The 24,748-nt window shown below is 35.1% G+C and overlaps 2 protein-coding genes, 1 long non-coding RNA gene and 1 other non-coding gene across 36 annotated transcripts in view; 3 read left to right on the top strand and 1 right to left on the bottom strand.

The window, feature by feature from the left end:
- The window catches only part of Nadsyn (NAD synthetase), a 1,223,365-nt gene that overhangs the window by 928,071 nt on the left and 270,546 nt on the right, over positions 1-24,748 (bottom strand). The window lies entirely within an intron of this gene.
- Nna1 (Nna1 carboxypeptidase) overlaps positions 1-24,748 on the top strand; it is a 725,779-nt gene that overhangs the window by 476,689 nt on the left and 224,342 nt on the right. For all 26 annotated transcript variants that reach the window (XR_010952781.1, XR_010952783.1, XR_010952782.1 and 23 more), the window contains one exon: positions 7,800-8,257. Coding sequence is in view for 22 of the 26 variants with exons in the window: in XM_067782491.1 (XP_067638592.1) it covers positions 7,800-8,257 (458 nt within the window). In the remaining 4 variants the exon portion in view is untranslated. The remainder of the gene's footprint in view (positions 1-7,799; positions 8,258-24,748) is intronic.
- Positions 7,591-7,683, top strand: TRNAY-GUA (transfer RNA tyrosine (anticodon GUA)). The gene is made up of 2 exons: positions 7,591-7,627; positions 7,648-7,683. It is a non-coding gene; the product is annotated as a tRNA-Tyr (tRNA).
- LOC137250150 (uncharacterized) lies at positions 13,593-14,684 on the top strand. The gene is made up of 3 exons (XR_010952787.1): positions 13,593-13,702; positions 14,179-14,355; positions 14,418-14,684. It is a non-coding gene; the product is annotated as an uncharacterized lncRNA (long non-coding RNA).

Below are 24,748 nucleotides of genomic sequence, written 5' to 3'. Positions count from 1 at the left end.
TAATTCGTCGAGGTCATCAAAAGCGTCCTGTTATTTTTCCACGTGATTGTCATGACGAGGCATTTCCTACCTCGTTGTTAAACAGATTCCTGCCAAATGGAGAGAAAGTGGAGCGTGACTGGTTAGTGTGGAGTGCCAGTAGCAATGCTTTTTATTGCCTACCATGCCGTCTGTTAAGCACCAATACTTTAAATCTACCTAAGAAGGTATACGATAAACTGCCATCACACGAAAATACTCAAGATCGCATTAAATGTTATATTCAAATATATATCTTTACAAAATCTAGTTCAAAAGGAGGCTACAATTGATACACTTATCAATGACCAGCTAACCACTGAAACTCAAAAGTGGAAAGAAATTTTATATAGAATTTTGGACACTATTTTATTTTTGGGTGAAAGAGGTCTAGCTTTCAAGGGCGAAAATATATATCTTGGTGAACGAAACGATGGGCATTTTTTGGGCATCTAAGATCTCATAAGCCAATATGATGCGATACTTAGAGATAATTTGGAGAAATTTAGGATTTCACAACTGCTGCACAAACGTTTACAACTTCACTATCTTTCCCCAGACTTTCAGAATGAGTTTATAGAAATTTTTGCAAAGCACACGAAGGAAACTATATTAGATCAAGGCAAGAAAGCCAAGTATTTTGCTAATATCGTTGATGCTATGCCACGTTGACTACGTTCATTTTGCGCTAACTCCATTTCAATTCGAAAGCAACAAATTTTACAATTCAAGAACGTTTTTTGGCTTTCGTGAATTGTAACCAAAAAACTTGTCAGAAAATCGCTGATCTAATTTCCCATACTTGATTGAAGATTGTCGTTCACAAGAGTACGATAACGGCGCCAATATGAAAGGAGCTTACAACGGAGCATTACGTCACATTCTCGACAAAAACTCGAATGCTGATTACTCGCCTTGTGCAACCCACAGTCTCAATTTATGTGGTGTTGATGCTGCAGATTGTTGTACGGCTGCAATTACTTTCTTCGGAGTTATACAAAAATGTTTACTAATTTCAGCAGCAGTTCACAACGGGACGTCCTCAAAAAAAATGTACCGAGCTCTCTTCATAGTCCTTCAGACAAAAGCCAAATTTGACTGCTAAAGCATACGGAGATGTTACCGGCATTCTCAAGTACATCAACAAGTTCGAATATATCTTGCTGTCCTCAATTTGGTTCAAAATACTGATTACCATTAATGAAAGAAACGTGGTCCTCCAAGCTAGAGACGCCACCAAAGATGTTGAGGTCCGACATCTAGATGCCTTATGAGCTGATTTGAAGTTGATCAGGAACCAATGGGAAACAATTTTAAACGAATGCAAAATAGTTGCTATTCAATTGAACATCTCGCCAAAGTTTCCAGGCATTCGAAAGAGAAAACCCAAAAGACGTTCTGAAGATAATTTAAATGAGATGATTACGGATGATTCAGAGTCTGATTTTTAAAACAATACATTCCTGGTGATCGTTGATGCGGTAATCACTGGCATTACTGAACGATTTGCAGCTATTAGAAATTTGAGCCAGACGTGGCAATTTGAAGGCATGGATGAAACTACGGTTCGGGCGAGCGCAGCAAAATTTGTCGAAAAATACAAGTCGGACATTTCTCAAAGCTTAGAATGCGAAATAATTCACTTCAAACACATATACGAAGCAAATTTTGATAAAGGTTTGTCACCATTGGAATTGCTAAATGCCATCTACATATGTTCAAAATCTGTATACGATTTTCCCCAACAGTTGTGTTGCTTTACGCATCTTTTGCACTATACCTGTCACTGTAGCTAGTGCAGAACGTTCCTTCAGCGTTCTTTCAAGAACCAAAAACTTTCATAGATCGTGTTCATCTCAAGAGCGAGTTTCAGGACTTGCTATGCTTTGTGTCGAATCCTTTTTGGCAAGACAGTTAAATTTTGATATTATTATATAAAATTTTGCAGCAAAAAATGCAAGTACAGCCACTCTTTGATATCCGAACTTTCTATATTGAATAATTAAAATTTATAATCATCACTAAATTTATCAGAAATGTATTAAAATGTTACCAGATATCTAGAAAAGATTATTTGAAACAATATGTGGCTGTTAAAAGAGAATTTTATTTCTACGTTACAATAAAATAGTATAAATAGTAAATATTCTGTGCTAATTTTATTGTCAGCTCTTAGTCCAAAAATCATTTAGTTGATGTGGCAACATTTTGTTTGATGTAATCCGTCAATAACACCGCGTTACACACATTCTGTCCTATGAACTAAATATACTTTTTCGGAAAGGGGAGAAAAAATAAAAATACACGTGTATCGGTGATTTTCATGTACACGTCAGAATTTTTTTTATGTATAAAGTGTAAAGCTCGTAGTGTCCGTCTGTCCGCCTGTGTGAAAGACTTTGGATCGATTTTTACCCCTTTTTCCGTGATCCAATCGAGCTGAATTTTTGCAGGCAGGCTCGTGGAAATGTCTGTATTGCGTCAAATTAAAAAAAAATTGATTTTTATCAATTCTCAGATTTTGCTGAATTTAAAAAAAAAAAATAGTAATAGTAGAAATAGTAACTTTCTAACTACGAGCTTTATACTTTATACATAAAAAAAATTCTGACGTGTACATGAAAATCGCCGTGTATTTTTATTTTTTCTCCCCTTTCCGAAAAAGTATATTTGGTTCATAGGACAGAACTAAAGCTCGTTTTTGTAACGCAGTGTAATGATTCATGAATGATATTTCATTAATTCAAGTTATTGAAATGTATTAGTGGATTTTTTATAGGGGGGCCGTAAATTGTTTAGTCCCGGGCCCGGATTTTCTCTCTACGGCCCTGGATATAAACAACGTTGTTTTGTGGTGTGAAAAAAATCGTCTTCTTCTTAATGTTAGTAAATGTTTCCATGTGTCGTTTGCGAAGTCTCGTTCCTCTATTCCCACCTCCTATTCCATTGGCAACTCTAATCTATCCACCCTGAATGAAATATCCGACCTGGGTGTTATTTTCGATGCTAAGTTTTCATTCTTGAGCCATATCAACAGCACTATAGCAAAATCGTATGCTATGCTTGCTTTCATTCGTCGGTTTAGTTCGGACTTTAGTGATCCGTATACGCTGAAGCTCTTATACACGTCACTTGTTCGCTCCAAACTTGAATATGCGGTCTTTATTTGGAGACCATATTTTGATTATCATATCAAACGACTTGAACGTGTTCAAAAGGTGTTTTTGCACTATGCTCTACGCTCATTAAATTTTATAGACCCACTTCCACCATATATTGCCAGATGCAAATTAATCAACCTGAAATCGTTAAACTCCAGATTTATACTAAGCAAAAAAAAAATCCAAAGTTTTGTCATTAGTCTAAAAGTGTACTCTCGTCATGTATGACTACAAATAAATCAATAAATAAATAATTTGATGTTCCGATGAAAGTTTCGTCACCTTTCCAAGCTTGGAATCCAAGACAAAATAAATAAGTGTCATATATGTATGTAGGTGTACTGTCGTATCTATCAAAAAGGCAGCCAAGTTCACTTATTAATTAACTGAACAACTAATCATGAAAAATTCAAATTTTAACCCATATGATCCCAAGCAAAATTTTTTTTTCGCGTATTTCAATGAAACTTGTAGATTTGGGTAAATATCGGTCGCTGAATCCATATTTGTGGCCAAACATTTTTTAGGAATTTTAGTTTTCGAGATACGAGTTTTTTTAATTTCTTTTTTATCTGGTTATTGCTTCAGTAAAAGAGTATATATATTATTGCTTGAGTAAAAAAACTAAATTATTTCAAGGTAACGATTTATTAAATAACTTTTAAAAGGACATAACAAGTTAATATATTGCTCAAGTTTACATTTTTAAATGGTATTACTCAAAACAATGGGTGTGTAGTGCAATGTTATATTTCTTGCATATGAAAGAACTAGGCTTGTGGCACAATTTGCATCTCCATTTTTTATTATTTTCGATTTTCACAATGAGGTGCTGTCCAGCAAGTTTCGGGATATTTTTAGGATGACTATCCTTTGAAGATCCTGGTAAATAGTCAAGGTCACTCATTTCGTCTTCTTCGGCATTTCCGACGTCTTCATCAGCGGTCATTATACGAGAATAAGCAATTTGCACATGGAGGTCTTTCTGATGCAGGATGCTTTTCTTATAATATCGATGAGAAAAACAGTCAAGTTTCCATGCGTTTACAATACCACAATTTAATAAAGAAATCCATAAAGGCCAATACAATTTTTTGGATCGAATTGCAATGTAATAGTTCTGGATCCACTCCACCCATACCCATATTATAATTTTTAAGTAGCTGAGGCTGGTTGTAGTTTGCATATCCTCCAGGTTGAACAATTTCCCCACAAGCGCTTACTTTTTGCTTCTTCCACCTTTTTACAGGCACCATTGGCATGATTTGCTAGAAGTTTGTGGCAATCGTAACCTCGCTATTGTCCTGCCAACGACAAATCAAAACCTTATTGCTGTTATCAAATTGGTAGTCATGATTGCCCCTCTCCAATTGCCTTCCAGTTTTAAGTTGTGCACCTCCAATACGATTTGCCCGTACGGTGCCAGTTGCGCAGAGTCTTTTCTCAGATAATAGGCACATTAAGTAGTAGGACGTAAAAAAATTGTCAAAATATACCATATGACGACTAGAATACTCAACATTTTCCAGCAACCGTAGAACCACATCTGCTCCCAATCCAAGCTGCTTGTCGTATTTATCGGCTGCTCCTGCATATGGTATACAATTATAAAGGTAGCCAGAAGCCGAACACAGACACCACAATTTGTAGCCGAAACGAATGGGTTTCCCACGTATGAATATTTTGCAAGAATGACGCCCAAAGTATGGAACCATTTGTTCATCGATTGAAAGCGCCTCTTCCCAAACACCAAATTGCATAAATTTTGCGTTCATTAGTTCATACATCGGTCTTACCTAAGTAAACAGAATACAATTTATAATCAAATCATACAAAATGAAAAAAATTGGTGAAAGTACCTTAGCCATTTTATCTGACGAATCAAGATTGTAGTTTTTCCCGAAATGGTATCTTGAAAACGATTCTTGGTATCTTGAAAGCGATTCCTGGACATGCATACTTTCACGATAGGTACTCCTAATGTTGGGTTTTTTGACCAATAGTCACGAGTTGTCGGCAAAGTATGATATCCTGATAAAATTAAAATACCAAGAAATCGCTTCAAAGGAACTCGATCAATGCGAGCATATCTATTTGTTTCTTCGATAATCATGTCAAGGACTGCTTTATCAAAAAAGAGTGAAAACAATTCCAATGGGGTTTTGTTTTGGAAGCTTTCTGCATAGTTTTTTTAACATCATCCAATGGCTCGGTTGTAGGGGAAATATAATATTCGAATGTGCCGTCACGGTTTTTTCTCTGCACCCACTTTGGCTTAATAAAAACTGATAAGGGCTTATATTTTTTAACTGGTGTTGCATTTGTCTCAATGCGCTGCCTTTTGGAGAGATTTTCTGTGGCAGATGGTGTTGTACCTGACGAACACTCGATGCCAATGACGTTGTCTTCTTCGATATGGTCATTTTGATGTATATAATCTCCTGTAGATTTTTCAATCGCATCTAGTTCAAACGTTCCAACACATTCCACTATATCTTCGCACTATTAAATAGATTATTTAATATTAAAACAAAAGAAAAAATACTTATTTGAATAATTCAAAGCTCGTCAGAGAAGTTGTAAGGGTTTACACTTGCTTTACGCATAGTTATTACCTCACCATCAAAATCTTCTTCATCGGTATTTTCGCCAACTCCAGTCTTCAATAATAGCCATCATTTCAGCTTTAGTAAGAGCTTGACGACGAAGGAATCTAGCACACTGTTTTTCCATTTTTTAGTCTTACAATTTACCACTTTTTAATTACAAATTGCTTCGACTAAACAAGTTCACTGAACCGCACACTTATTCATACTAAATTTGAACACGTGCTTATAGTTATTCCGACTAAAATATTTCTACGCAACTGAACAAACGGTAAATACATTTCAAATTGCAACCGAATTCAAAGAGGAAAAAAATGCTGAATTGTGCCCAGCGTTCGATTAATCGAACACCTAACTTCATATACATACAGGGACAGTTATATTAAATTTCCAAAACGAAAACTTCAGTTCATTCGCAGCAAAGCCTTATACCAGGTTTTCATATTTTCTAATTCTCTTTAATTAATTGTTTTTAAAACATGCTAAAATTAGTGAGTTTTTATTATGCTCTGTGAAAAGATTGGGTGATGGTCAGAAAAAATAATTGTACGTAATAATGTAGAAAACACTCCAAACGAGCATAAAACGTCATAATTTCGTATCTCACTTTTAAAGAAAACCCCTGGAAAAATTGCAAAAAATAGTAAAAATTACTGTTCGATTATTCGACAATGGGACGATATGAGTTAAGATAAAAAGCAGTTTGAGTCAATATATTCTAGAAAAAAGAATAAAAAAGCAGTTAATTCAATTTTAATGCTTTTAGATTTACAAGACAGGCAGTTGGCGTCTAACTTCAGGCTCCGACAAGAATTATGTACCAGAATCACATGCTAATGGCTCTCCATAAGATCATGTAATAGGTCATATTCATTAAGTTTTGTTGTGTGCCAAATAAAACTATTTATTTAGTTAAAGCAAACGTAAAATTCGCACTTCACATTTCCACTTGAGGTGTGTCTCGCGAAATGTATATTTTCACTGCCACGCAGTGCAATTTCTTGGTGAAGGAATGTATTCATACATATTTTTCCACATTGTTAAAAATTCTACCACGATTTTGGAGATCCACCACGGTATTTTTTAAATCTACCACCAAATCAATTTTTGAAGTGGTAGCACAGCTTTGGAGTGACAACTATTTTCTATAAAAATATTTCTCTGAGTTAATCTGACATAAGGGGTTAAGCTCATACATTTTGTCAAATTTTTCAAGTTTACTCTGAGCTAAAAAAATATCCTGCCGCTCAGTAAGTGTGAAAAAAGCCGAGACAGTGTGGAATTTAGTAGCTTTAAACAATTCTACGGGCTGAGTTGTTAGCTAAACAAACTAGTTGTTTTGATTATTTGATTAACTCTTTCCATAACAACATAAAACCGCGGATTATTGCTTGAAATATATGATAAAATACTTAAAGTATTTGACGCATAGCTGAATAGCATGCGAGTGCGGGTTAGAATCCGGTAATGCTCAGCTTACTAATTATATTTTATTTAAAAAATACCTACATATGTATATTGTTTTATTTAAAAAAATCTTAAACTTCTGATTTTTGAGATTTAAATTTTTTATACAGTGCCGAATCAATTTTTTCCAATAACGGAACAAAATTATTTTATATTCCGATAATACCGAAAAAATCACTTAAATCGCATCACTGTATATGCATATATGTACATACATACATACGTACGAATGGTTTGCTTGTTGCTTTCGTTGCCTTAAGTACACATTCATATTTGAATACACGTATGAACATATATTCCTTACGGTATATATGCCGTTTGACAAAATTTTTGGAACAACTTTGATAGCTCAGTTGGTAGAGCGGTGAACTGTAGAGAGTAGATTAAACAAAGATATCCAAAGGTCGCTGGTTCAAATCCGGCTCGAAGGATTTTTTTAAATTATTATTATTTTTTTTCACATTCACAAGCAATAACCATTTACTTACTCTTTGCATTAAATAAACATTATTAAAGAAATAAATTTTAAATTTATTTTTTCGGCTAGCATCGTAAGCCGCGCACTCGACGTTCACATAGCCATCGCAAACGTAGCGATACTAGAATAGCACTGGATCTTCCCACAACAGATCCTAGTGCTGATCTTATATTTTCCACTGATGAAGAGCCAAATACACGTGACGATGACAATTATCTTCCACAATATTGCACTGTACCTCGAGCTCGGCGTTTATTGCAAAGCGAATTACAACGTCGCTATATTGAAGAAATAGGGGATAGTGTAATGGGACGAGAAAGGACAATAATGCCACCAGAACTGATAATCACATCACCTTCAAAAGGTACATCCATAACAATACGACCACGTGTGGCACAATCAAAGATATTACCAGATCCTCTAAGCGCTCTTGAATTTCCAGTACCATTTCAACCAGCTCGACGAACAAACTCTTGGAATAATCTGATCAACGGAACTCTTAAACCTCTGTGTATGATGCGGCAAAAGTAAGTGGTTAATTTAGAGATTTCAATGAATATATTGGGACAGATAGGTTAAACAGATAGGTACTTAAATTTAATTACAGCTTTTTCGACAGATCGTTGAAAGTTGCGTCTAAACGCCTAAACTAAATTTAAGTGCATAAGTATGTATGGATTACGTCAAAGATTGAAAATAATTGTTAACAAATACTATTTTTTTTGTATTTCAATGAAAAAAACTATAAAATGTAAAACAAAAAACCCTAAAACCATATATCAACAAAAAAAATGCGATTTTTAAACTTTTTTTGTCTTTCAGCAACACAAGAATTTTATTTTTGAACATAATAAATGAACAAGAGCTTATGAGTTAAGCTTTACAAGTAATAGTTTTTCAAGCGTTTCATCGTTTAAGTTGTACCTCCTTCTATCCAAAATGAAATTCAAAGAAGAAAATGATCTTTCTACTGATACTTGCGTATCAGGGACACCAAGAATGACTAAGGCTAATTCAAACAGATCAGGAGATATAAAGTGAATATTTTGATAATAAGTAATGAAGGCTTAAAAAATTGTCAATTTCAACAAACATATTAGTAAGTCCGGAAACTTCATGATGAGGAACTACAGCTACTATATTTTGAGCCATCTCATCCAAAAAGGTACTGAGTTTCGAACTTTGGTGAGCGTTTCTGAGCTCCTGGTCAACAGAGAGGCATATTTTAGCAATTTTTTTTAGCGCCTGATGTATACAATACCTATAAATTTGATCCAGCCTAATATCATATTCCTCAAGATTTTCCAATACCGTCCTTTTTATTTTGTCCCCAGTGTGTGTGTGTGACAATGAGTTTTTACAACTACTACTAATTTTGAATTTCAATATATTGTAGGTTAATTCCTAATATTGAGCGATCAAGCCGAGGAGCGCCATCAATTTTAATTGACACAAATTTCTTTCCAAACACATTTTTATTTCGTTTTTTATTTCTATAGCACGATTACTTATTAACTACATAACAAAATGGGAGTTGGTTATATTCATATTAAGGGCTTTGGAGATGGGAACCACTATCCAATTGCGACAACGGCCGCCCATCTTTTGGTACAATTTTTATTTTTTTTAGTAGATTGCGTAGATGAGTAGAGCACGGTGTGTTATATTTGAGAAATGTTGTACCTATTTCAAAAAGTAAAATTTTCAATGCATAAATAGCTTAAGGGTACGCAAAAGTTAGAACCCCAGCGGATTAGGGGGCTTAGAATATACCCGCGGAAGGTATGCCTGTCGTAAGAGGCGACTAGAATATCAAATTGAATCAAGGGATTGTGTAGCGCAACCCTATCAAGGGGTTGCCAGCGCAATATATAGCTTCTCCAACCTAATTGTCAATCTCACCTATCCGCGGCGAATCCTGTTTTATTAACAGCCGAGGCTCTGGCGACCCCAATTTCCTCATGGAACTAGGGAGTGGAGAGGGCGGTATGGCCTAGAAAATTTAATGTGGTCATATAAATCGTTCCCGAGATGGTCGGCCTAGTACCTTAATGGAGCTTTGTTACCGGAACGTACCGGATCTATGTATATCCGGCAAAGGACCATCAACATCGGTAACACTCCCCAAAGCATCCGGGGAGTGTCTTTATCATTAATACAACAGCAACAACAATAACAACAATGGCATTGTTTGCTGCAACCCTATTCCTGCCCATAATGTATTTGCACTATATGATATTTACCCAGCTTATATACGCTTCAAATATTTTTCTCAGAAAAATTGTGTATAATATAATCAGAGAAAGAACGAAATTTTCAAACTATAAGGTTTTTTCTGAGACAAAAAAAAAAAATTTATTTGTCTTTGAATTTTAGTTTTCAACGAACATCTGAATATTTGGCTTAACTCTTATGTTATTTTCAAAACCTTTTAAATTGTTAATAGATATTTTCGATGTCTGGTTTACGTATATGCGTAAGTATTTGTGTATGTATATGAATACGCCCCAATGTGTTCATAAATTAGGGTGCCGATGATGGTAACAAAGTGGTTTTTATTTTACGAGTCGCTCCCTAAATAGCTTGATTTAATATTCAAAACATATTATCAAAGTAACAGTTTTTATTAGTTCTCATTTTAAATTGTTTCACAAGGACCATGTAAAATTGTATGAGATATGTACTCTTAGAGGAAATTGCACGTTCATACACAAAATCGTAAAAAAAATTTCGATAAACTAGCTTATTTAAAGTTATCCGGATTTATAGTATCTGGACTTTTATAAAAGCGCACCTGCTAGAGGACTTTAATGATCATTCGTGGATAGCGGAAGTATTGTCCATATAACGGCATCCCTCATTGTGCTTAATCTTATTTCTGCCCAAAATCTGCATATATTCAAATTCATGATTTTTATAAGGCTATCGTGTTCTGAACTCTAAACTCAGCCAGTTATGCTCTAATTTATCTTAATTCACACTTCGGAAAGGACTCCATAACTAAAGGCACAGCACAACTTCTTTTACCACTAAAAACGCTTTGTGGTATAAAATTGTGTCATTCAAATTTACTTTTTCAATTAATGTTAGAAAATTTTACATAAAATTGTTTAAAAATTTGCTTATTATCTTTTGGAAATGGTATTTGATAAGAATATATCCACATTAACCCCGTAGTGAACTTCATCTAAAATCAATTGGTTTCCATCTAAATCAGTATTTAACAGCCAATTAGAAGCAAATAGTCAAACTAAGATATTTTTCATGTTTGTACCACACCGCCATTTTATGCAGGGTAAAAAGTGTAACAACGTTTTGCGGTTGCGAGCAGGCAACAATTTTCACAAAAGAACGAAATACCCCGTAAAGGCGTTACCTGCTTTTTAGAACAGAACAAAATATATTTACAAACATTACGCGGCGTACAAAAGGCGCAACACTTTTGCCAGAAAAGAAAATTCTATAAGACGTTTCAGAGTTTTGTGCATTTGATATTGGAAGCGTTGCTATAATAGCAAGTATAAGCTGCGGATCGTGAACAACTTTTTTATTTTGAATATTGCTTTTTTATTATATTTTGCTTTGTGGCTGATTTGCTATTCAAAGTTGGAAAAAATACTTCTGGTTTTGACGTTGCGCATTTCCAATGACGCAGCAAGTGCATAGTCGTTTATTTATTTTGTTAGTGTATTGTTCAAATAAACTACACTAGTTTGCAAATGCAATGATGCTAGACCATTTGCACAAAATCCTGAACTTGCGTACTTAGGGTATATAAGCGTACTTTTTGGTACTTTCAGTAATTTCTGCGCCATTTTAACAGATAGAAGCTTTGAATTTCAAACAATGCTTACATATGTATATTAAAAAAAATGTTGTCTAAAAAAATCATCGAGACCGGTCATATATATAACTTATATCGCATGTTTGAACGCATCAACAAAAATAAACTACGGTTTTTGAGGTTGCGTATTTGCCATGACGTAGCAAATGCAAAGCCGTATATAATTTTTTGGAGAATGCAATGCTAAATATCTATTGCTTTTGGAATGCAATCCACAAAGCATGTTTTTTGATCCAAATTTTGTGGTATATTTACAGGCGCGCATCACAGAGCCTAGTTACATTGGATTTTTAGCAGCTGTTCACTACTACTTACTTACTTACTTACTTGCTTAATAGGTTTAAACCTTTTAAACCGTTTAAACGTTTATGGTCGTCCAACAAGGCGTGGCAGTCGCTTCTTTGCTTTGACAACTGGCGCCCTTTGATCACACCAAGGGAGTTTAATTTTAGATTTCCAATTTAATTTTCTAATTTTACCAAAAATGAAGCAAAGAATAATTATAAACCCCACTTGCAGAACGGCAAGTTAACTTTTTAATTCAGATTTATTTGAAAAAAATTGTCAAAAATGTATGTATGAGTTTAACCCCTGAAGTCTGGTTAGATAGGTGTAAGGCGCGATAAACTTTATGCTTTTATTGCTTTTTATTGTTAACAGATGTAATTTTTTGTATTCTTAAAGCGTTTAATATACATCGTCAGCTAAACAAAGCACGGTGAAAATAAAGCTTATGCATTATTGTTTCGCTTGTGTAAACACAATGTTCTTCTAAGTATTTTTTTTTGCATTCCCATAAACATTATAATAAGCTACCTTACCATGAGATACATATTTTCCAAATGTATTTACAAATACAAAAACAAAAATACTACTTTAAAAATTCCGATATAGACAACGATGAGAGCAGGCAAGAAGTTTATGTAAAAACTACACTATACGACAATGTGGAGTTTATAGCTCTTATTATTCCTTCATGAAAATGGAAGGTTATGTGAAGTTTAGTCTGAATCTTTAAAATTAGTCCTTAAAGGAGAAGATATAGACCTACCAATAAGTATACCGAAAGGCTGACGAGCTGAGTCGACTTAGCCATGGCCGTCCGTCTGTTTAAAGCAGCTAGTGAAGTAATTATTGGCGCCACTTCACACGTATTATTATTCTCTTTCGTCCTTAGTTGTCGTTGAACAAGCAGAGTACCAACATCGGAGGAGACTCCCCCAGCGGTTATGGGGTCAGAATATACCCGCGGTATGTAGAGTAAAACCGGGATAGATGCCCCATATTCAAAAAACCTAATTTAAGGAGCTCGTGACTAATTAATTACATAGGTAGGAGCCGCAGTCCACCCACATTTTAGTTACCGAAGGGCATTAGTGCAGTGAGGACGCGTTTAGTTGTTGTGTGGTATTATTTTCGCGGCGAAGTCAAAAAACACGTAAAAGTTTTAAAGGTTAATATATGGAGTAAGTATATATTTTTGTAATATTTTTAGAGTCTGACATATTTTTTATATATTTACGTATACTTAAATTCGAACTTTTTACAGATTTCAGCAAAACTATGCCGAGAAAATACAAAAGAATAGGAGCGCGACCTCGAGCATTTCATTGGACTACGGAAAGCCTTCAGGCAGCGTTCAATGAAATGGACAAAAACAACAAAAACTATTGCATAAAATGTGGAAAATTAAAAGCACTACCAGGCTGAACTTCAATTAAATTGGATAAAATAACGATTTTATTTATTTTTATTTTTAGTTTAATATAAAAATGTATGTACAATGTGCATGCTGACACTTAAAATGAATTTTAAAAAATTTGTTTTTGTTGAATAAACGCTTGTAAAATTTAATTTAATAAAACAATATAACTATACATTTCAACCGTTAAGAATTTATTGTTTAGTTAAGCAAAAGCTTTAATTTAACTACGACCATTAGTTTGATATTAGAACTATCTTTTAATGATAACAATAAAAAGATTAAAAAACACAAAATATTTTATTTATTATGGTTTTTCAGTAGGAGTGGAACTATCTTGCATTACATGGTATAAAGGGCATCTATCCTGCATTGTAGGCATCTATCCCTCTCAATATTTTCAAGGTGGGGCAACTATCCATACAGGTAAGCATCTATCCCCAATAAAAAGGTTTCAGAAAACCTAATTTTTTCAAAAACTGTTTATGAAAGGATAAAAAAAAATAATAATACTAATTCAAGTATCGTAACCCTTTCAGGTTTCCAGCGCAATATATAGCTTCTCCCAACCCATTGTCACCTCACCTATCCGTGGCGAATCCTGTGCGTGCATACGTCCTACCTCATTGATTTTTCATCAACAACTGAACCACTACCAATAAGATGATTTTAGTTTTACTCACAGGGCCAGGGTCTTCATTTTGGGATAGTTAAGACATTTTTTGGTTTAAAGGAACCTCGCGATATCGAATCACTATACATGGCATACATCTCTCATACAACCGATTTTTCCGATAAGAGTTTATTTGTCACATCTTCCTCATTTTATACTTTCAAATGAATAAGAATATTGACAGATGTCAAACAAAACATAAAATCACTTAGAAGCTTCAAATTTTCAGGATACTTTCGTATAAGCATGCATTTTGTCGAAGAAATCGTTGGATCCGGTCGTATATACAATATCCTAGCAGAGTATCCGACTTCGTTCGGATGTAGAGAGAAGCAATGATAAATACATGACCACATTTCAAGAAAACTCCATTATAAAAATAAAAAAAAAACTCCATTATGCGTAGGTAATATTTGCGTTATTTTTTTAAATTTATTTTAACTAACGACTTTATAAACTATGTTTTAGTTTTATAGTGTGCTGTGTATACTAACAAAGTGGAACTTTCGACTTGTGAACATCCAAAATATAACTACCCATGAATAAAGCAAGGTTCTTCGAGATGAGCCCCACTACTTTGAAAGTGCTGCCGGCGAGTTTAAAAACTCTGTGGGATAGTTAAGATATTTTTCGCTTATACGCCAATTACACGGCACAAGTATCCTTGTGCCAATTACCAATTTGCACAAGGATTTGCCCGGTGTGTGCAGTGGTTGCGCTATTTGCGCAGAGAACTCGGCTAAAGTCAAAACGATTTTGATATTTACGCATGTCTGCAATATTGCACATGCTTTTTTCTTCGTGTGTGGTGAATGGTAACACAGTTTACCTGTGGTTTCTGATAATATAACATCAATAATTATTGCTTAAAAATGTTAATATCGAAGGCATAAGGACCATCTCTAGCTTGTAACAGGAACTCCCACAAATTCAATAAAACATAATAGTTTTTTATACAATTAGAACACATTTTTCCTTTGTTGCGCTAGTTGAAAAATGAATATTGCGCAGTACTGCAATGAGTTGAGCTGGTCTTGCAATTAAAATATGTATGTTATAAATACAATGGAAAATAAACGCTTCTGGTGCGAGTTTTATGGCTATTACCGTGAATTACCAGCACTGTGGAAAATAAAGAGTGATTTTTTAAAAAATTGGTGCCTTTTTTATACACATGTTTCATTTGTTGCGCTACTTTAAAAATGAATATTGCGCAGTGTTTTTGAGCCGTGTATGTCAAAATTTTCATTTGTACAAATTTCGTCGTTTTATATTTGCGCATGGCTTTTGTGTCATTTATGGGCCGTCTTAGGCTCGCATCTATGGATTTGTATATCAGCACTGCACGTGTATCTGTTACAATAAATCAAAGTTTATGCTGTTTACCATAACATTTTTAGGAGACAAGATAGTCCTCTCACACAACCAGTCAGTATTTGTAAAGTTATCTTTTTGGTTGTCAAAAATTTCAGCTTTCAGTTCCTCAACACTTTTAACACAGCTAAGGCGCCAAGATCAACATCACTTTCATTGCCAGTTTGTAGCTCACCATTTAAGTAAATCGGATACAAATTTATCCCACGATTGATCTCCAAATAGATGCGCTCTCATGTGCACAAAGCATGAACTGTGTGACGCCTTGTCATAAATGCGACAATTTTCAACAAACCTTTACTTCGCACGCCTGTGTGCCTCTTGGGATTATAGGCAAGGTTTGCCTAAAGTGTCCAGCCAAAACAATTGTTTTACCAGCCATTATTTTTGTGTTGCAGCAGATAGATTGCATTGTTCTCTCCAATGCTTCTAATTATAACTTGCTTGAGGCATATTGTAATACCTACTCCAAATTTCCAATTCAAGTTCAGAAATTCCAATTTAAATTCAGAAAATTACAATTCAAGTTTAGAAAATTACAATTCAAGTTTAGAAAATTACAATTCAAGTTCAGAATTTTTATTTCAAGTTCAGAAAATTACAACAAGTTCAGAAAATTGCATTTCTAGTTCAGAAAATTACAATTCAAATTCAGAAAATTATAAGTAGGGTGTTATTTTTCAAAAGTTGTTCCAATTCATACTACGTAATGTAATACTTACATGTTATTTGCGGAAGTGTTTATGCTTCGTTGACAATGGTGGCTTTGATATATTGTACTCCAAGTTTTCTCCAAGGCGTGTACATCCCCAGCTAAGAAATCAAACGGAGGATAACTCTTTTGCAACAAGTGCATGAGGACGCTCCGGCCATGAAAGTACTTGGAAAGTAAGTGGACGGGGAGACCTCCACAGAGTTGCGAGAGGCAAGTGGAGGAAGGCTTGATCTGTGCACACAGTACTTATACGTTACTTGCGGGATTGTGCACGCTCCGTTGATTTTGTCATACCTTTACATAGAATATAGCCGGATGTCCTTCTAACTGACCTCTTATGAGAGAAGGAAAGAGAAGAACGGTTTTTTTGGCTATCTCCTTCATGTGAGCAAAATTGATTTAAGTGAGTAAAGAAGTGCAATGCTTCCTTAACAGATATCATATCCTTGTATATCAGCACTCAAATTCATATTTTAAAAATTATTTGTTTGAGGTTTAAAGTATAAAAATTTATTATATCAAAAATTTGCATTTTGATATATGTATCTAAAATTTTCATTTACAAAAACTAATGTGATTACAAAATAATTAAACTTTAAAGTATAAAATACAAAGTTACTAATTTTATAACAAATAATAAAGACTATACCTTGTATCAAATCATTAGCGCTAGCATTTACCATCTTACATACTTTAATTGCCATTGCACGAAAGAAAAAATTCCGGAAAACTTGAAACTGAACTTGAATTGTAATTTTCTGAACTTGAATTGTAATTTTAATTGGAATTTCTGACCTTGAATTGCAACTTTCTGAATTTGAATTGTAAGTTTCTGAATTTATATTGGAGTTTCGGAACTTGAATTGTAATTTTCTGAACTTGAATTGGAAACTCTGAACTTGAATTGTAAATTTCTAAACTTGAATTGTAAATTTCTGAATTTAAATTGGAAATTCTGAACTTGAATTGTAATTTTCTGAACTCAAACTGGAAAAGGTGTAGTTCAATATGCTATGAGTTTTGAATTCGAAATCAAAATAAAATAATTTAAAAAAAGTTTTTAAGTTAAACGGTTTTATTTAAAACAATACTTACATTCAGTAATAATAATACTAAAAGATAGAAAATTAGGTACAAGTCATCACACTTCCCATCAATCTAGGGCATTGACCAGACAAATAAATAAAAGCGTTGGGTACGTGAAATTTCTAAAAACGTGAAGCGTAGTAACCTAATTAAGGTTCAGTTGATCATATTTATGCATATACGAAAATATCATTTATAAAGATGTAAGCGGTTGACTATCAATAGAAATTTGACGCGACCCACGCTTTTATTTATTTTTCTGATCAACGCCCTAGATTGATGAGGAGTGTGATGACTTGTACCTAAGACCTACCTAATTATTTTCTATCTTTCAGTATTATTATTCCTGATGTAAGTATTGTTTTCAATGAAACCGTTTAACTTAAAATTTTTTTTTTATTTTTTTTCTATCTTTTAGTATTACTGAATGTAAGTATTGCTTTCAATAAAACCGTTTAACTTAAAACTGTTTTTTTATTTATTTTATTTTCAAGTTTTTAGGTTTTATTTGATTGCCTATTATTAATCATTCTATTTAGTTCATTTAGTGCCTAAATTTTACAAGGACTGTTTCCTGGCAATTTGTTACAATCTAACTCCTCAATACATAATCCTTCCAAAGACTTTACTCGATTCGGCGCCACGTATGCTTATCCCTTCTCGAACTCCAAAGTATTTTGATGTCACTTCCACCGGACTGTATGTAATATTTGTTCCAAATATGAGTCAAACCGGACCACAAATAGGAGTATTTTTAATATCTCGATACCTGCGCCACCTAGCGACGATTTTTTAGGTCACTTTCTATTCATGTATGTATTATGTGTTCCAAATATGAGCCAAATCAGACCACAAATACGATTTTTTGAAATATTTCGATCCATGCGCCACCGATTGTATTTTTTCTTATTATTGCATTGTCATAGTTCTGAACTATATTCCAAGTTTCAAGGTTGTAGCTTATCGGGAAGTTACTTAAATTTTAATTACAAAATTCGTTCACAACGGCCTGTCAAGTCAAGCTAAATAAAACCGGTTAAAAAGACAGTCTTACCGCCGTCAATCGATGTAATCTGGCAGCCTTATTACGAAATTAGGTATTTAAATTTGTCTCTCGATGTCTTTCTACTTTTTATTTATATGTACATATTCTCATATATTTGTATACATATGTACTATATACTTATGTGCCATAAAAGCAAATGACAGTGAGAAAATCGCGCCACATTCTAAGAGAAAACGCGCAAGAACACGAATTTTTTTAAAGACCCCGTCACATAAGCAGTTTTTAAGATAAGTAGTTGATTTTAACTAATCTTATGCATTATGAGTAGATTGCACGTATTTTTATGGAGAACGTTAGATTGAGTGACACTGGCGCCATCTGACTAGAAAGGTAGACAACTTGCAACTTTTATTACAAGCAAAGTATAAGAAGAATTTGACATTTGCTTTGGCTAAGGGTGCTGGCACACTTTGCAGGTGAAATTATTTGTCCCACTCGTTAATAACTTTCTAACATTTTTCGCAATTAAAAGCTGTAATATAACAAATACGACACAAAATATGTTAGCAAGTATGTTTGTTGTGTAGGGAGAATGTTTATAACAGGGCTTCACGAAGTTTTGTAGAATGGGCAAGGCGAAATTAACTTCAATTGCCAAATCTAAAGTTCCGTCATATTTATAAACGCAACATCTTGGTAGATTGTGGCGAAGTTACTGGAATGCATAAGCTTGTGTTAAACGCATCTATATGAAAAATTTCATTATGCGCGGCCTTAAAGCCCGTCTAAATAACTTTATTTAAACATTTCATTTTTATGTAAGTTCATAATACTTAAAAAAAAGCGAGTTACATTTGAAACCGTTAAAAATTCGTGTATGATTCTTCTGCGTGCGCCAACAATTCCTTTTCTAAAATTAATTATCGTGCTTCTGTAACATGCCCAAAAGTAAAGGCACAGATGTTCAACATAATTGTAATATGTGTGAAGGTTGTTGTTGTTGACGTAGCGATAAGGACACTCCACGAAAGCCTTGGGGAGTGTTATCGATGTTGATGGTCCTCTGCCGGATACAGATCCGGTACGTTCCGGTAACAAGCACCCTAAAAGTACTAGCCCGACCATCTCGGGAACGATTTGGTATAACCACATGAAACCTTCTAGGCCATCCCACCCCCCTAGATCCAACAGGAGTTCGGGGTCGCCAGAGCCTCGGCTGTCAATAAAACAGGATTCGCCACGGGTAAGTGAGGTTGACAATTGGGTTGGAGAAGATATATATTGCACTGGCAACCCCTTGAATCAATTTGGTATTTTAGTTGCCTCTTACGACAGGCATACCTACCACGGGTATATTCTAAGCCCTCTAACCCGCTGGGGGTCTCTGAAGGTGCTGACAATGAGCGCATGGTACTATGCTATTACTGCGACCAATGGTTTCATTTTAACTGCGTCGATGTTGATAGCCAGCTGGCCGATATTATTTGTAACTGCGAATCATGCGAACACACATCTGTCCTAAAGGCAACAGTTTCTCAGGAATCAGGTGGGTCAAATAAAGTGGTTTCATTTCCTACGACTCAACCAGCATCAGCATCGTCACCCGAACTGACACGGCGAAACCAACACACCTTTTCTGATGCTTTAGCCATTGTGAATGATAACAAAGTGTGATATCTTCTGCATAGACGTCGAAATTCCAAAGTGATTCGATCACCTGATTTGTAATTGACTATCGCTGTCTCATTCTGTATCTCTTTCTATCACCCGCTGAAGATAGGCGCCGCCATATTGAACACCCTGTCAAAACGCTGAAAAGTAGCCATATTGAACATCCTGTCAGGCAGTTGACAGATAAGATAACACACTTAGTTATCATTCACAATGGCTTTAGCTTCATTAGTAATTCAGCCAACGTTAATGGTATCTAGCATATACACATCGCCAAGGCTCTGGACAACACCAGCGAGTGCATCTGCATATTTTACTGCCTCGAACACGGGACAAATCGTACAAAGCTATATGAATACGTCGACATGTGCAGAGGTATGACTGCATAATCAAGTCCGTCATCAGTCGCTGTACAGTACAACAAGCTTGTCCGCTATATCGAGCGTAGCAAATCATTATCCAATAGCGTCTATGCAACCAAATAATCAATTGCAACTGAACTACCCTATGCAACAAAACTTAGCACCGTTTTCAACCCGAATGGCTTCTTCGCTGAAAAACAGCGAACATACGGCTAGTTCATCAAAGTTCCCAATGACTAATCAAAAGTTAGATACATACGAGAGATTGTGAGCGTTTGACTTGGAACATTTAGAGGAGGAAATGCGCATTCAACAACAATATTTAGACAGTAATCAGTAAGTATAAAATATTAACACAGTTTGGTGAGTTTACCGCTTCGAATGATCGGATACCAATGATTAATTTGGGTCCTACACCTGCACATCTTGCTTGTAGACAAGCTATCCCAAAACAGTTGCCTATTTTCCCTTTATACGCCAATTTGGGAATAGCACAGCTGTGGCAGGATATTCGAATACAGAAAATCTTATGAGACTAGGAGCTTGCCTGAAAGGAAAAACATGCGATTTAGTAAAGAATAACCTGCTTCACTGAAAGAAATGATGCTGTCGAGAAATCGGTTCTGTTGTCCCTGACATTACAACGCGATCAACTGTCAATACATGAGCACATTTCAAAGAGAATTTTACGCTCACTGCGCTCTCTACTTTGTACTTATGACGATGGTGCCACTTGTTAAAAAAAAAACAGCAAAATAAGAAAACCATTAAATATTAAATCGAAAAAACACACAAAATGGGAAAACAACAAAAAACTAGTTTTTCAGCTATCAATACAAAACGAAAAACCCTTTTTTGAATTTACTATGCAAAAAATTATGAGATACCGGGACACCTATTTATCGGGTACAATTTTGCAACTTTCTCTTCCAAGCGAAATACAAAATTCCGCCCTCTTGTTGCAAAAGTTTTGCTTCAACGAACAGGATTTTTCCAAAGTTAGTAACATTTTTTTCAAGTTTTTATGAATTTTCACTCACGAGAACAAATCTAATAAGATAATAAAAAACATCCTTTTTTAATGTTGATGTTTCCGACAAAATAAAAGTTTGAGTTGTTTTGGAATCGTTTCAACTTAAAGTGTTACGAAAATTAAACTTGCCGAATTACATGTAAAGTTACTCCAGTGCATAGTACAGGTTTACAAGTACGATATGTATGAGAAGGAAGCAACTCCTTTCTCTTTCTAACACATTGCAGTTTGACACTTCGGTCAGTGTCAAACTATTGTGGAACTCAGTGGAACCTGCGTGGAACATGCGTTTGGCACTGAACGAAGTGTCAAAATTACCGGGGTTGCTGTCGTTGGAAGCGACGCAGGGAAACAAAAAAAGGAGCGGAATATCAGATATGGGTTGCTGTGATGGTAAATTTTTTGAACGAATTAAGTATGAAAATGTAGTGCACCTATATGGGTCCTACATAAAATTATGCAAAAGTCTTGAATTGGGATATCTGAGGACGCATAGTTCTTCCAGTATTAAGAATACAAACACGAGTGCTAAGTTTTTCTACCCGTTCAAAAGTTCTCCGCGAAAAACAGCTTGAAACCGAGGTTGACTGAAATAACTCGTCCAAAAATGTGGAAAGAGAAATGAAAAGACGCGTTTTGTCCTGTTTTCAATAGTCCAAAGGCGAAAAAGTAGTCGAATTATTGGAAGCGAGGCAAAAACGCGTCTATTAATACCTCCCCCGACGGTTTTGGTCGTGTTTTAGCAATCGTCCCCGTTAATAAAGTATCACAATTTGTTAATTAAAATTGTCCAAAACATATGGATTTTAAAGAGGGATGTAATTAAGTGCTCGTTTGAAAGTAAATAAGGGCATTTCTTTGTAATTTTACGATAAAAATTTTACGCAGTGTTCGTTAGCAACTACTACACTTTTCTTGGACCTAAGAAGTACAACAGTGCCAAATAGCATCCACAAAAAAAAAAACGAACAAGAACAAGCATTTTATCAGGTGAGCGTGGCTGTGTATGTGCGTGCTGCTACATATCCTACTTGTAGACCTGTACTATGCTCCAGTGGTGAATTACCTTCCTGCGATGTGATTCTTTACTTTTCTATAACTTACAAGTTCTCTTTTTAAAAGGTTACGTCAAACATTTATACTAGAAGTTTTGTTCGAAACAATCAAGTGTGGCAACCAGTGATGATAATCATGGTACATTTGTACTTTTTTGGTACATTTCGCTTCCCGAAAATACGTTGGTACTGCATTGACATATTTGGTATATTTTTGTAAAATACAGCACTACACTTTAAGTCATTTGCAAAGCAGCTCTGAATGTACAAAAAAATTTAAATTTTTCGAAGAAAATATATAGTCAAGTGGTTTTGTTGCCGAGCACAATTTGCCATTTGCAGTTATGGATGATTTAAATATGCTTATGAAAAATAGCATAACTGATTCAACAAGTAAGGAAGGTTAAGTTCGGGTGTACCCGAACATTACATACTCAGTTGAGAGCTATGGTGACAACATAAGGGAAAATAACCATGTAGGAAAATGAACCGAGGGAAACCCTGGAATGTGTTTGTATGACATGTGTATCAAATGAAAGGCATTAAAGAGTATTTTATGAGGGAGTGGGCCATAGTTCTATAGGTGGACGCCATTTAGGGATATCGCCATAAAGGTGGATCAGGGTTGACTCTAGAATTTGTTTGTACGATATGGGTATCAAATGAAAGGTGTTAATGAGTATTTTAAAAGGGAGTAATCCTTAGTTACATAGGTGGACGCCGTTTCGAGATATCTCCATAAAGGTGGACCAGGGGTGACCCTAGAATTTGTTTGTACAATATGGGTATCAAACGAAAGGCGTTAATGAATATTTTAAAAGGGAGTGGGCCTTAGTTCTATAGATGGACGCCGTCTCGAAATATCGCCATAAAGGTGGACCAGGGGTGACTCTAGAATGTGTTTGTACGATATGTGTATCAAATTTAAGGTATTAATGAGGGGTTTAAAAGTGAGTGGTGGTAGTTGTATAGGTGGTCGCCTTTTCGAGATATCGCCATTAAGGTGGACCAGGGGTGACTCTAGAATACGTTTGTATAATATGGGTATCAAACGAAAGGTGCTAATGAGTATTTTAAAAAGGAGTGGGCCTTAGTTCTATAGGTGGACGCCTTTTCGAGGTATCGCAATAAAGGTGGACCAGGGGTGACTCTAGACTTTGTTTGTACGATACGATGTGGGTATCAAATGAAAGTTGTTAATGAGTATTTTTAAAAGGGCGTGGGGCTTAGTTCTATAGGTGGACGCCTTTTCGAGATATCGCCATAAAGGTGGACCAGGGGTGACTCTAGAATGTGTTTGTACGATATTGGTATCAAATTAAAGGTATTAATGAGAGCTTTAAAAGGGAGTGGTGGTAGTTGTATATGTGAAGGCGACCAAAATGTGGACCAGGGTGACCCAGAACATCATCTGTTGGACACCGCTAATTTATTTATATATGTAATACCTGCCAAGATTTCAAGGGTTCTTTATTTCACCCTGCAGAACTTTTTCATTTTCTTCTACTTAATATGGTAAGTGTCACAACCATTTTACAAAGTTTTTTCTAAAGTCATATTTCGCGTCAATAAACCAATCCAATTACCATGTTTCATCCCTCTTTTCGTATTTGGTATAGAATTATGGCATTTTTTTAATTTTTCGTAATTTTCGATATCGAAAAAGTGGCCGTGGTCATAGTCGGAGTTCGTTCATTTTTTATACCAAGATAAAGTGAGTTCAGATAAGTACGTGAACTAAGTTCAGTAAAGATATGTCGATTTTTGCTCAAGTTATCATGTTATCGGCCATGCGGAAGGACAGACGGACGACCGTGTATAAAAACTGGGCGTGGCTTCAACCGATTTCGCCCTTTTTCACAGAAAACAGTTAACGTCATAATATCTATGCCCCTACCAAATTTCAAAAGGATTGGTAAATTTTTGTTCGACTTATGGCATTAAAAGTATCCTAGACAAATTAAATGAAAAAGGGCGGAGCCACGCCCATTTTGAAATTTTCTTTTAGTTTTGTATTTTGGTGCACCGTATCATTACTGGAGTTGAATGTTGACATAATTTACTTATATACTGTAGATATTAAATTTTTTTGTTAAAATTTTACTTTAAAAAAATTTTTTTTTAAAAGTGGGCTTGGTCCTTCTCCGATTTTGCTAATTTTTTTAAGCGTACATATAGTAATAAGAGTAACGTTCCTGCCAAATTTCATCATGATATCTTCAACGACTGCCAAATTACAGCTTGCAAAAGTTTTAAATTACCTTCTTTTAAAAGTGGGCGGTGCCAAGCCCATTGTCCAAAATTTTACTAGTTTTCTATTCTGTGCCATAAGGTCAACCCATCTACCAAGTTTCATCGTTTTAGCTTTCTTTGGTAATGAATTATCGCACTTTTTCGGTTTTTCGAAATTTTCGATATCGAAAAAGTGGGCGTGGTTATGGTCCGATTTCGTTCATTTTAAATAGCGATCTGAGACGAGTGCTCAGGAACCTACATA

The sequence above is a fragment of the Eurosta solidaginis genome, chromosome 4, assembly GCF_040869045.1.
Source record: "Eurosta solidaginis isolate ZX-2024a chromosome 4, ASM4086904v1, whole genome shotgun sequence".
Lineage (NCBI taxonomy): Eukaryota > Metazoa > Arthropoda > Insecta > Diptera > Tephritidae > Eurosta > Eurosta solidaginis.
This window is presented reverse-complemented; position numbering and strand designations above follow the sequence as displayed.